Source organism: Cyrtonyx montezumae, unplaced genomic scaffold, assembly GCF_038088225.1.
Source record: "Cyrtonyx montezumae isolate F1298 unplaced genomic scaffold, pur_monq_1.0 scaffold_8, whole genome shotgun sequence".
In the NCBI taxonomy this organism is placed as follows: domain Eukaryota; kingdom Metazoa; phylum Chordata; class Aves; order Galliformes; family Odontophoridae; genus Cyrtonyx; species Cyrtonyx montezumae.
The window spans coordinates 36172386-36186376 of record NW_027072089.1 but is presented as its reverse complement, the minus strand read 5'-3'; the positions used below and the strand labels follow the sequence as shown (position 1 = coordinate 36186376).

At 37.5% G+C, this 13991-nt stretch overlaps 1 protein-coding gene across 1 annotated transcript; it reads right to left on the bottom strand.

The window, feature by feature from the left end:
* Positions 1-1090: 1090 nt before the first annotated feature.
* Positions 1091-12637, bottom strand: LOC136059248 (DGAT1/2-independent enzyme synthesizing storage lipids-like). The gene is made up of 6 exons (XM_065753289.1): positions 12311-12637; positions 10506-10670; positions 7198-7391; positions 3346-3406; positions 2878-3017; positions 1091-1922 (listed from the first exon to the last, which is right to left on the bottom strand). Exons 1-6 carry the CDS (start codon positions 12594-12596, stop codon positions 1818-1820), a joined length of 951 nt encoding a protein of 316 aa, XP_065609361.1. The 5' UTR covers positions 12597-12637; the 3' UTR covers positions 1091-1817.
* Positions 12638-13991: the final 1354 nt, after the last annotated feature.

Sequence of the window (13991 nt, the reverse complement as noted above, 5' to 3'; positions counted from 1 at the left end):
AAATACAGATGGCTGAAGTGTATCAATTGATGATGTTAACATGTCTGGTGACTGGGACAGACAGAACGATGCTGTCTCATCCTTCTGTGTAGTTTCTGTGATACAAGGAATGCTTTCACATTCCATTTACTCCTCATTACTGTTGCTTCATTCACTGTATTCACTTTAGTATTTGTTAATCCTTTCTTTTAGCTCCTTTTCTCATTATGTTAAGCTTGGACTTTGAATTTTAGCTTATAGTGGTGGTGTAAGTTACATAAGACTTAATGGTCTGGATTCCTATTTATGTCCAGACATACTAGTCAGCATCTTGATTTGCTAGAGTTTTGTCTATGCTAAGAGAAAAACCCTTCTGCTTGCATACTACAATTATAGTTAAGGTGTTCAAGTGAACATCATTATGTCTTTGAACAGATCTGAGGTTTTTTTCAGGACAAGATTCTTTTCTTTTTGCTTAAGGAAAAAAAATTTGCAAGGTATGCTCACTTGTCCATTCTGCTCTTCTGATGTGCAGGAAATATTTATGGAGAAGGAACACTGGAAGAAGAGAGGTTTATTTTAATCCAGAGAGTACACTTAGATTTCTAGTGACAACAGACTGATGTATATGTTTTCTTAGATGCTAAATAAAATGTTAGGATGTTGAGAGAAAAGATTATATAAGTATTAAAAATACAAGAGGAAGCACTGAGGCACAAAAAATGACTTTCCTTCATGTCCAAAGTTAACAGACTTGGTTAATTTTAACGGCACATTGGATTACACATAGCTCTCCCACTCCCAACAATAGCAACATCCCCTAGCTTGTAAAAAACACGTTCTGTTTTTCAGCAAGTTTCAGTATTCTGAAAGCTGTATTAGGAAAATGACACTGTTTGCACGTCCACTTTTCAAGCAGAACTATATCAGTATTGCATGGTGCAACAGCACATGAACGTACCACCCCAGACTTGAAAGTACTTCCCTACATGTATTTGCATAGTGCTACACTTAACTGAAGCTTTTTTTTTCCCCCTTTATTTGAGAGTATAAATCTTAAATTTTTCTTTAAGCTGTAGTTAAAATCCAAATCAGGAATTTCTGTCACTGTTCTTTCTTCTCCAGAGTTAGCCAGATTTTTCATCTTATAAAAGGAGAGGGGGATCTCTCAGTCCACTGCACCAAGAACTCTCCATCAGAGAGAAATCTTGGATGCAGCATTCTTACGTTTAAGGATACTGAGCCATTACACTCTGTATTGTATGAATCTAATACCTGGCTTAATAGGATTATTTCTTTGTATACATGGCTAGCTAATAATCTGTTACTGAGATCATTTTTCGAAAGCAAGACATTTGCTCACACTGCCTTATGTGAGGTCTGATTAGAGAAGTACTGACTGCCTGCTAGACTGAACAACACCTACTCTGAGATTCTTTTCTGAGACTGAACTGGGAACAGCTCAGAAATAATGACAAGAAATAAACCTCTTAACACCCACAGAACAGGCAAAACTTTTGAGCCCATCCGATGCATATAAATATTTGGTTTAGGAAACCATTAAATACCGCCTACGTGATTTCCTTTTGGGAAATTCAGTATTTGCATTGCCTATTTTATGTAAGTTTTCTTGTTCAAGAGCCAACTCCCCCTGACTTTGAGAATTTGCTCTTTGAGAATAAGAGCTCACACAGGAATCTTCAAGAGGTTGATTGTTTTCTTGTATTAAATCTGTAAAAACTTGTAAATGAAACTGGTAAACATCAATTTATCATCACTGCTGTAGGACATTGTCTTTTACTGCATACTGTAAAAACACTAAAATAAACTTGAGTAATCTAATCACTTTTACAATGTTTATCAAATCGGTCCAGTAAAGCCTTCCATATGCTGCCTGGGATTGTTTGGTGCTTCTTTATTAGTGCCTGGACTGCAGTCTTTGTCTGAAAAGAGAGGAGAATGTTGACCTTTACATACCCACTGGTGCAATAAAGAAGAGTACAATCACTGGCTTCTTGTCAGTTTTAAGAGGTATTGGGAAATTCACACACAGATCTAATTTAAGAAAAAAGTTATCTTTTATATTTGTTAGCTAACCTAACAGTGGTTTAGTTTGAAATGAAAGGAATAAAAACATTGATTGCAGTTTGGGTAGGCTCAAATTACTGAGACATATGAAACCTAAGAGTTTCTAAATCCAAGTAGCCTTTAACACATTCAGACACGAAGTTTACGCAACTTCCAGCCCTGAAGGCTATCACAAGCACAGAATAAAGCATCACCAACCCAGTCTGATCTCATAGCTGGCAGTGCTGCAGCCAGGCTAGGTAACTCCATACATCCTTCCCAACATGAATTCTTCTGTAAGTTTATCATATTCAGCATACATACGATAAAGCGATTAATATCTAAACTCTGTTAATATTTGCTCTACCTAAAGAGCAAATGCAAATTTGTGATGAGAATGCATAAATTCACAGATAATGCAAATTATTTATTTCTGCTGGGGATAGAAAATAATCTCTCCTAGTTTTTCTTGAAGTATTTAAACTAAAAAGAGACAAATACTACAGCGATCTACTCCAGAGTGATGGCAAAGTATCACTGATAATATAAGGGTAACTAAACCTTTCCTGGTTCTTTCCAGGGCAGGATCAGACAGAGGTCAACCAGACCACTGCTCTCATCAAAAACTCAATTTAAGTCTTAAGAGTTGAAGTGCCTGACTGAGATAAGCAAGTCAATTCCATGAGAACGTTAAATTTCACTTACACAGGTATTAAAAATAACTTCATTCTAAAATCCAAGAATAAGTGTAAGCAAAGTCTTTTTCATGTGCAGCCTCCTAAACCTGCTAGGAACAAACCCTACACATGACTGCAAGGAAAACTAACTTACCTTTTCAACCAATTCATCTGTAGTTATATTTGGATCATAAGGTATTGGCTCCCCTATGTATGTGCGAAATTTAACTGGAAGTCCTCCATATGGAGGAGTAAATGGCAATCGAGTACTTTCATACAACTGTCTGAAAAACTCTGGAGAGAAATAAGAGGTGAGTTACAGACATACAAAACACAACGCAAGCTTGAAATCTGATGGATTTTGAAGATTCCTTAAAAATGCACACCTCACTTGACAACCAAGATAAATGACAGGATTTAGGCAGCTGCTCACCAAAACAAAGCGTGATAGAATTGACATCACTGAAATAAGACTGCATTAAAGGATGAAATCACACAGCACCAATCAGTTATGCACAAGCTATTTCAATACTTGAGATACCCGTGACCTGCAACAGGCATGTTAAAGAATCTAAAGTAAGCAGAAGTCTGAAAAGCAAAGTCTAGGAGAAAAAGTTCTTACTTCGCTCTTTAAACATCCTGTAGCCCTCCCGGACATTTTGAGTATACATTGGAATGATGGGCTATGGAATCATGAAAAACAAAAAGGTGAAAATGTTAAAACAAGTTCAAATCTGTATTTTAGCATATGTTAATGTAGCTAAGAAAGTTACTTGAATACAAAAGACAACCATCATCTGGTCAGGTAGCAAACACGGAATTTTGTTATCATGGGTACACTGAGGGCTGAGTATCTCATCCTGCCATGATTTTTTATTATATTTACAGTGTATCTTACAATTCAGAAGTTCCAAAATTCTGATCATTTCTTAACATTAATTTTTCAGTTTGAGGCATTGACACATGCTAAGTATTGTTCTTAGGAAGGCATGAAAGAAGAGAAAGTGCATCACTTCCCAGTAGCCAATAGTCTGCTGAATGTTCTCCACATCATAACAGAGGCTCAAGCTTCTGTTCCACCTAAGCAAGGCAATAAATCAACAAGCTTCCCTTCACACTGGCACTAAATGCCTTTATCAGCAATTGGTTCCAAGTTCTGTGTCCCTCGTCTCATTCTGAAAGCCTACCCTGGACATCAGGAATCTTAACTAAAGACTGTACCAATGAAACTATTCAAAAAGAGCTGCAAACACGCAACATAGAATGCAACGTTCATTTGGGACACTTAGCTGTGAAGGCCAAGTGCCCTGGTTTCACCACACTGCAATTTGGTACTTACCTGTGAGCAGGCAAATGATCAAATCCTTGGGTTTGACTTCAGGATTATTCCAGTAATGCAAGAGCAGAATCACATTTTTAATCTCTGGTATATGGGGCATGGTAGATGGGGATGGCCTAGTGGTTATTTGGTGACCTGTTAGCCATTCCAAAAGCTTCTGGTTCTGCTTTCTCAAAGTTACTGTTAGTCCACCTTGTTAGTTTTTTGGATGCTGACTTGCATCTTGATTTGGGTCTGTTTTTGCTTTCTGTGCTTTTGAAGTACATTTATGCACAGATTATCTTGAGTAATACGTTAACTGATATTACAGTAAAAGTTTAAAAGGAAAGTGAACTACCTTTACATCCAGTTATTTGAGTGAAACTCAGCAGGTCAGTGAATCAAATAAACTCCAGTATAGAAACCAAATCATATTTTTCAGCTCCCACAAACACTGCTGTTTTGAAGTCACCACTTGAGAGGAAAATGAGTGATATGGTATGAATGGTTTCTATCCTTCCCTTTGAATGTATATTGTAAAACTTAACTGGAATTCTGTGAGAAATTACATTTATGTTATGCATTTATTGCAGTATCATTTACAGAATCAAAAAAAGTTTACAATTTCTCTGTCCTATATGTGAGACATATGAAGTTATTTCAGACTAATTCCCCATTAAAGTCACCTGTGGCAGATTTGAACTGCCACGTAATCATTACGGGTACAGTAAAATGTGTTTCTTTGGCTGATGGCTACATTTTATGATGAATAAATTCAAAACAAAGTGCTACTAGTCTTCTCTTGCCTTTATCCAGGATCTGAATAAGTATTAACAAAGCAAACGAATTGCTACATTACAGAGCAAGTTCTGTCAGTTTAGATGAGTTTATCCACAGCCTTGAGTCAAGTCTGAGACTGGTTTGACCAGTATTGAAAAGGATGTAGCAAGCATAAAGAAGAGCAAAGTCAAAATTTGTCAGAAGACAGAGTCCAGTTACTATTGTGGGCCTAATTTTTTTTAAGAGAAATGGTATATATGAATAATATTGCCCACTTTACTATTAAGCGCACAGCATTTCACATTTTGTTTTCCATATCTCAGTTAATTCTGGTCAAAGATGTACAAAGAAATAGCAAAGATGTACAAAGTTCAGCACAGCCTGCAAGTTAATTATAGTGATCTCACAATACTGAAATCCAGACTCAGGATCATAAAAAATAAAACAAAGGAAAACCTTGAACAAGTCCATTCACACCATAACAACATACACAAGAGCAAGCAGCACTGTAAAGGTGAGTTCAGCCCAGTAGGTGTCAAGGGAAAATAATATTCTCTGTGCTCAAGGTAGCAGATAATCCTACATTGGTCTGTTTTACCAGATATGCTATACAAATGACCATAAGATCTCTCCATGCTGCAAGAACCTTATCCTCAAGGGATGCCCAATTCACTGACTCAAAAGAAATAGCACTTGTCAACAAAGGGTGCTAGGAATGTTAGTTATCACTCACTATTCAGTTCTCTCTACTTCTGAATTACAGAGAAGTGAAAGGGTTACGAGGATTTGTGGCAAGTGTTTCTGTGATGTTTTTATTTGAAAGATATTTATATTACATTTTGGAGTAATACTATAAAGGTTGCAAGTGGAATGAAAACATCTGGCAAAGTATTGTTCTAATATTTGAGGAAGCTTGAAAGACAGATATGAAAACAAGTAATTAGAAATCACTTTAAATTGTTAAAGTGATAACTGACTTTTCAAGGATATTATGAACTTATTATATAATAGAGGAAATACTATAAAGTGCCAACATGAATTTGATTGAGTTTATCCTATCCAGATTCTGATGTTTTCTTAGCAGTTGGGGTGTACAAGCCCTTACAATATCTGGAATATTGTGGCTAACATTAAAAAGCCCATACTTTTGGGGAAAAAGGAAGAAAGAGGAAACAAACACAAAAATGTGACTTCTAAAAGGGCATACAACAAAGAGGTACAAGCCCTGGCCTAAAAATACTTTATCCATGGAGTAATTAAGTTTCACTAAAATTATTCCAGCCTTTAGTTTTCTTCCCACAAGATTTCAAAGGCAGATAGAGTAATGAAGAAATGTTAAACTGTACGATGCATTTCGCAACACAAGGTGTTTTGGCATAAGCAACTAAGAGTATGAGAAGCAACAAATGGGGTAAAAAGATCCAGCCATACAAAAAAAAAATGGTGATAAGAAATTAAAGTTTCAGGGGAGATATCAGACAGTGGTGGAAGTTTGGATTTGAAGGTCATCATTCATACGGAAAACATTGCTGAAATTGTGGCCATATGTGCATCAGCATAGTGTGAGCTAACAACACTCTACTGGAGGAAAACAGCTGATGCTAGGGATCTGACATCAGCACTGAATACATTTCAGTGCCCTGTATTCACTTAGAGCTAATTCTTATCTGGCACCATTGACTGAATGCTCATTTGCAGCTGGAGTGTATTAGACTCCATTTTTTATTTAGTTTCAGCCAAAAGGAATGCAGCTCACATACTCAGACATCCTTCCATGATGCAAATGAAAGCATAATAAGTGAGGAAGGTGGAAAAACTGCTTCAATCAGATTCAAATGCTGATGAAGATGCATCTTATGTGGGCTGATACAATCGTTCACAAACATGAAGAGAAGAACAAAATCATCCAAACCCCTCCTCCCCACACAAATATAAGAAAAAAATAAAAGAAGAAGCAAGTATGACATTAGTATGTTAAAAAGACAAAAGAAAATGACTTGGAACATAAAAGTAACAAACTTCTAAGTGTAGTATGATGAGGAAAAAACAAACAAACAAACCCCAAAACATAAAACGTTACAGCAACAGTGTAAACGACCACAGTGTAAAAGATCACAGATTTCTGAAATAAAGTCAGGACAAGAAATTAAATGTCTGCATGATGGAAATGTAGAAATGGAACTGTTACCAGGTAACTAGAAAGAAAGCTTAGACCTCCATAAAACTTCCGCTCTCTGTGCTTGAGAAAGGAGGTTAGGAAAGAAAATCTTTTACTCTCAAAAACTTTCCTTCCATCTTGGACTTTAGATGCAATGGAAAATCTTCCTTTTAGAATGCATAAAGCATGAATTGGGATTGGTAACGAATAATACTCACCACTTTTGCATCTAGAGCAACCTGAGCAAAGCCTTTTCGATTTCCCCACATGAGTTGGTAACTTTCATCACTGAAGAGGGCTTCTCTAACTCCTCCTGGTGAAATAGACACCAAGTGTCCATTTCTCAGTGCACTGAGACACTCCTCCCTTGTGCCCGGCATAACACCAGTCACTTCTAGTAATAATTTGAGCCCTGCAATAAATAAGCAGCATGTAAGAGCAAGATTACAGCCAAATGAAAATCTAATACTCATGTATATATGCTACAGTAAAGGTGCACTAAGGAAATAAAACACACAGGGAGTAAATATTGGTTAAGCGAGGGAGGTTTTGCCTAGATATTATAAAGACAAACCAATTTATCAAGTGCACCTCAGTAAGTCAATGCTTACACAAGCTGTTCTTCATAGTCGTTGAAACAGCAGCCATACAACTGAGATTTGTGCCTCATAGCTAGAGAACTGAAAATATTCTTGTCACCTTCTTTTAAAAAAAGATTTTAATACACAATAAATGTAATTTTTTTTTGTTAGGATATGGATTACTACACAAATACCTAACAAGCGTATATTTATAGTGTTCTTTTAATGTCATTTTTAACATTTATACACTGATTTGAAACTGTTAAATTGAGTATTCTGTGGTTAAGTTTCTTAAGATATTAGGATACGTGAATGGCACAGCTTACCAGGGTAGTTTCAGCATTGCACAAACCATTAAATGAGTCTCCTCCTTGGGATTTGTCCAAAACACAGAGGGAGAAGCACTGAATCATAGAATAAACGGCTTGGGTTGGAAGAGACCTCAAGAATCATTAAGTTCCAACCTCCCTGCCACATGCAGGGTTGCCCACCACTAGATCAACCTGCAACCTTCCTACTAAATCCTTTTGTGTCAAATAGTCCACCCTTCAAATCCATCTCACTCCAATTTAGAGGGAGCGATATGGTGGGGGACCATATCAAGGGCCTTGCAGAACTCCAGGTAGATGACATCAGTTGCCTTCCCTTTGTCCACTGATGCTGTCACTCCATCATAGAAGGCCACCAGATCATTTAGCATGACCCTCCCTTGCTGAAGCCATGCTGGCTGTCTCAGATCACCCACTTATCCTCCATGTGCCTTAACATGTATTCAGGACAATCCTGTTCCACGATCTTCCCAGGCACAGAGGTGAGGCTCGCTGACCTGTACTTCCCCAGGTCTCCCTTCCTTCCTTTCTTGTATATGGGAGCAGTGTCTCCCTTTTTCTAGCCTGACAACCATGACTTCTCAAATACAATGGAGAGCAGCTCAGCAGCCACATTAGCCAGCTCTCTTAGGACCCTGGGATGTATGTTGTCTGGTCCCATGGACTTGTACACACTTAGTCTCAGACTTGCTGCACCCTTACTGTGTAGGGAGTGTTTGCTCTCCCAGTTCCCACCTAGAGGTTCAGGGATGTGAGAATCCTGGCTGCCAGTGAAGACTGAGGCTGAGTACCTCAGCCTTCTCCATACCTATCATAGCCAGTCCTTTTTTTGTGGAGGAAGTGTGCTCTCTTTGGCCTGTGTCTTCTGACCTATGTATCTGTAGAATCCCTTCTTGTTTTTAAGATCTCACCAAGTTCAGTTCCACCTGTGCCTTCACTTTCCTAATCCCATCTCTGCAAGCCTGGACAGCATCCCTGTATTCTTCCCAGTTGACGCATCCTTCCTTCCACTGCCTGTACTCGCCCTTCTAAGAAGCATTCTATGCTTTCTTATGTTATATTTTAAATCTATAGATCTTTAATAGCCATAGGGAGCTTCTGTAAATGAGAACGTCCCTAAACTTCAAGTCCTCATGAGAAGAGCACGACTTGAAAAAATACTGATTCTATTAATAAACATCAAAAACAACATTATACAGTCAGAACTGGTGGCTACACTGCAACTTCAACAAAACTGAATAACAAACTTTGGAAGACAGTGAAAAAAATAGTCCTGAATCTTTTAATTGCACCTTTTTAAATCTTATTCAATGTATCGTATTTGATAGACGTTTCTGTCAAAGACAGATGCTGAGTTTGTCTCAGCCCTTTATGAAGTCCTCAGTATTCCCTTTTTTCCCTTAGCTTTAAAACTTTTTTTTTTCCTAAGAATTGTGAAGCATTACATGAGCATATTGCATATATGCCTTGTTCACCTTTTTCAGGTCACTCATTTTTAATATTCCTCAATGATACAAACCTTCTGTTTTTTGTTCCTTTTACCCAGCTTCTCAGAAGAAGCCATTCCATGCCCCTGATCATCTGTGTTGGCTTTTTCTCTCCTGGTGTGCATCTTAATTACTTCGTAGCTTTTCTTGGAGAACAGAATTCCACTCAGTACTTAAGATGTGGACACCACATGCATTATGAGCACTGTCATGCAGTTTTCTGTCTCTTCTCTTTCTGTGATAAGTCTTAAATTCTACTTGCCCTTCATTGATTGCTGAGTTGAGTTGCCATATTTTCCTAAAGTCATCTAGAGAATTTAAAGCCTAAGTATGTGTTTATTATTTACCTATTTGGTTGTTTTTTTTTCTTTTTCCTGCATTTCATTACATTTAATATCAAGTTGCATCTATCATTTAATGTTAGCTATTCATTATGGTTAGATTACTGTGAACTTTTACTGCCTTGAAAAAAGTGGCCCGGATAAAGCGTTGCTACTTCACTTGTGATCTAGATTTGGAGTATTTCAAACAATAGTGGTGCCAGCACAGATTTTCATAGATATTCTAATAAACACTGCTTCTTTGTAATGTAATTGAACTATTTATTCCTACCCTTTCTTTCCTACCTTTTAACCAGTTACTAATTCACAAGACTTCTCCTGTAACAGAGTAAATACCCAATAGACTTTTGTGAAGGACCTGGTCAGAAGCCTTTTGGAGACTTTGGCACATGAGCATTCTTCAAAGAATGAATCTATAAAATGTAATTTTTGTGCTAAAAAGCAGATTAGTAGCAGTTTCATTCAGTCCATTACCTTCAACTACATTTTCTACTAATACAGCAAATAGAGAGGCCTGGTCCCTATTATTTGTAGGTTTTCTGGTACATGTGTGTTCTTTGTTAAGTTCCCTAAGTATTTTTAACAAAAATATTTGACTCTTCAATTTGAAATACTACTCTGTCAGTTATCCCTTTAAAAAGAATTCTCTTTTGCAACAATCAGATAACCTTCATCTTCTTTCTGATGTCCTCTTAAAAGCCTTCAAATTGTAATAAGTGTTATTTACACCAAAACCAGCAACAACTTCAGTGAATTCAGGATGCCTGTACAAGAGAACATGCTCTTACCTGGTAAACGAAAGACAAAATTATCAGCTACTGACAAACAAAGTCTCTTCTTCCAGAGAAACAGCCTAGATAAAAAGTAGAGGTAGTCTATAGGAATAGCTCCATGGTAATAAACAACAATGCCTGGTCCTTCTGGTAGGTTTTCCACACCGTGAAGTTCATAACCTATTTGGGATACAAAGCAGTACACCAACGATAGCTCTAAATCACATGGCAATTTAAAAGAAACTTCTTACTATCCTTTATGAAATGACTTCCAGATAGTTGTAAATGCCTGTGCAGTAGCTTGAAAGAATTAAGTTCTGAATGGAACTTATGATTCATAACAGCAAAGAGAAACCTCCTCAAAACAAGCAGATTATCCTACTGAGTGGTTTAATTTGTTGAGCAACTTAATCATCAGACTTGAACCTGGCATTTTCCCACAAGAGTTTAACCACATCACTGGAAATTTTTGCCCATTTGGAACTTTCTTCAGCTCACTGTGGAAAAAAATAAAAAATAAACAAGCAAAACCCCCACAGTATTGTACTGATATGAAACAGCTTCATCAGGAGAAGGGGAGGCAAATGACCATGAGGCTTTCCTAAAACATGGAAATACAAATCTTTTTGTGTCAGACAGAATGAAAAGTTTGGGAAAGGAGGACCTTGTGATAAAGTTAGGAACAATCTGTCTGAGGATCTTTTCGTTCTGATTTTACATAATGCAAAGTTGCCACGTTTACATACTTATGTCCAAAAAAGAATTTACAAGAATCCCAAATAGAAACTCTATCCATGAGAGTGAAAGCCATTCACTTCACAGGGAAAGGGAACTTCCTCATAGATGTGGACTTCTACAACTCTCTTTTCTGTTTGTGCTTTTTTTCTATATTTAAGCAAGGTTTTAGGTGGAACCAAGATGGGAGGCTTGCAAAAGCCACAGCTTCTACTACATAAAAACTTTATTCCACTTGGTCTTCCTTTATCTCCATCCCTGATACAGCTCCATAAATAAGCCATTTGGGAAGGAGAAGACAGGGATGGTGCAGGCAGGCAGAAACCTCTGGAAACAGGTGGAGAAAGTTCTAAGTTGCAGGATATTTAAAGATTAAGATGAAAAGCTGTAAGGAAGAGCAGCAAGTAACAGATAACAACATACTATTCTTTATCCTTAGGGCAGCAAATTAAGTCTTGCTAATAGTCTTAAACTACATCTGTGTAAAGAACAGGTGCTTAGCTTGTGGCTGAGGATTTCCCTAGGGACTAAGGTGTGGTGAAAAAAGTCTGAAGGTTAAGCATAATGAAACTGAAAAATCAGGTCACTTTACGTTCTTCTATAGCACAAACTTAAATATGGTATCTGACTTTTTCCGTACAGTTCGTGAAATTATTTTAAGTTACCATGACACAGTAAGTTCTCCTCAGCTAAAAACAGAACAATTACATTTCCAATAAGTTATTTTGTTTGTAACTCGATACATGATTCAAAACAGCTACCAAAGCAAAAGTAAAGTTATGTATCTCCCTTGCAGTTAACTCAGTAGAACTGACATTAACACTGTACTTCATTCTGATACCATATAAAAAGAAGTACATCTACCTTATCCACCTAGGAAAATGTATCCTGAATACAATGGGAGAAATTTCTTGGTTGGATGCCAAACAAGGTATTACTTCATATATATAACATATGTAACTATATATATATATGCATATATATAAAGTCATTTGCAGCCATTTGGAAGAAGTCTAAAATTAAAACTTAGGTGTACTTACTACTGATTGTAATTCAAAGCTTCAGATAAGTCACATCGTACTTACCATGCCATATTCTTGCATATATATCCCAGAAGCTTGCCACAGTTTTCCTTGCACTATCCCAAACATCACTCAAGGGATCTGCTTTTACCTCACCATTCCTCTGATATATTAAAAGTAACACGTTAGTAAGGTAAATGAAAAAGAGAATTGTTAAAGGAACTATAAAAAAAACTAATATTGTACTAATAGTCACTGATATGATGACCATGTGGAAAAAATATTTCTTCAGGTACTCCACAGCAGTCCATTCTTCCAGCATGTAAGTGAGATAACTTAGGTAGGTCATAGGTATCTGTCCTGGTGCAGGATTCTTTTCTATCTATCATGTCCTGCATGAAAGAAAAAGAATAATAGTAGTCTAATTGATTGTGCAAGCTTCTCAATTTAAAATATATTTTTTTTCTTCTTAACCAGAGATATACCTGAATAGCTATTTTGGCATAGCTCAGAGTCAAACATGCTATGTTAAGATAGGTGCTGGTAAACGCAACCGTTATTGCTTGTAAAGGGTGATGAAGTTATCATATGTACTTATGGGTCTTTCCTGCACTGGTAGACAATAGGATCCTGAGCACAAGGGCTGGAGTCCAAAGGACAGCCAGGGAATGAGGCAAGTAAGGTGCATACCTGAGGAACACCTTCCTTTCCAGCAGACCTTCAAGACAATTCTGCCTATAAGAGAAGCCTGGACAGCTGTGACTCCTGCCATAGAGCTAGAGGAGACTGGGACACTCACTAATTGCTGGCAGCATTGTGAAAAGAAGCTCTTCACTGCTCCTCCCCATCCACACAATGATGTCAAGTTCTTCTTTCAGGCTTTCCAGGCGTGGCAAAAGCTCCATGGGTCTAGTGATACTTTTGCCCCAAACACAGCTATTAATGGGTCTGTTCCTGCACGTGACTCCAGCTGCATTACAGCAGGTAACGGTCCCTCTGGAGTGCAATAGCATCACAGCATCTCTTGCTTGTTTTAGGTGTCTTAAGCATTAGCCAGAGATTTAAACATTCTAGTCAAGTTCGGTGATCCGTAACTGAATTCAGCTTTTATTCGCCTCAATCAAGTTACTGCTTGTTTAACAAGTAAATTCTTCTGGCCCAACACCAGAACAAGTACCAACAAGAAACAAATTATAGTTGCTGTAGTCAGTGGATCATAGAGAACAGCAAGCCCAGACTTAGCTCTGACATTGTATCTTCAGCAGGTCGCTTATAGGAGCAACACTGACTCCAATTCTTATCTTACTATGTGCTTTCTTGGAAGCCCTGGGTAAGATACTGGGGTGAACTGGTGTAAAGCACAGCCTCAGTACCATGAACACTGCCTCGGCTCTCCAGGACATGGCTGCTACAAACCCAAAGAAATCAACTGCAGTAGCTGGAAGGACAGTAAGCTAGGAGCACAGAAGAAGCAAGCACTGTTTTGTATCATTTTCAGCAAGTCACAGATGAAACCAAACTGGCAAAAAGCAACACAAAATTAGTATGGAGTTGTTTATATACTGGCAATAGGTGCCTCGCTAAAATATAACAAGATCTACAAATTCTGACCGATGAGAAACTTTATATGTAGCATGAAAAAAATAAAAGGAGTAGACCAAATGATATTAAAAACTCTGCTTAGATGGTGCTTAAGAAGGATAAAGCTGATACAGTGGTACTACTCTATAGTAAGGATGTAACT

Coding starts and splice junctions, on each gene's coding strand:
- LOC136059248 (XM_065753289.1), bottom strand. CDS start 12,596: ATGACCTACCTAAGTTATCTCACTTACATGCTGGAAGAATGGACTGCT. Junction 10,671..12,310: donor ATATGCAAGAATATGGCATG/GTAAGTACGATG, acceptor TATCCCAAATAG/GTTATGAACTTCACGGTGTG. Junction 3,018..3,345: donor CAGGATGTTTAAAGAGCGAA/GTAAGAACTTTT, acceptor ATTTCTCTCCAG/AGTTTTTCAGACAGTTGTAT.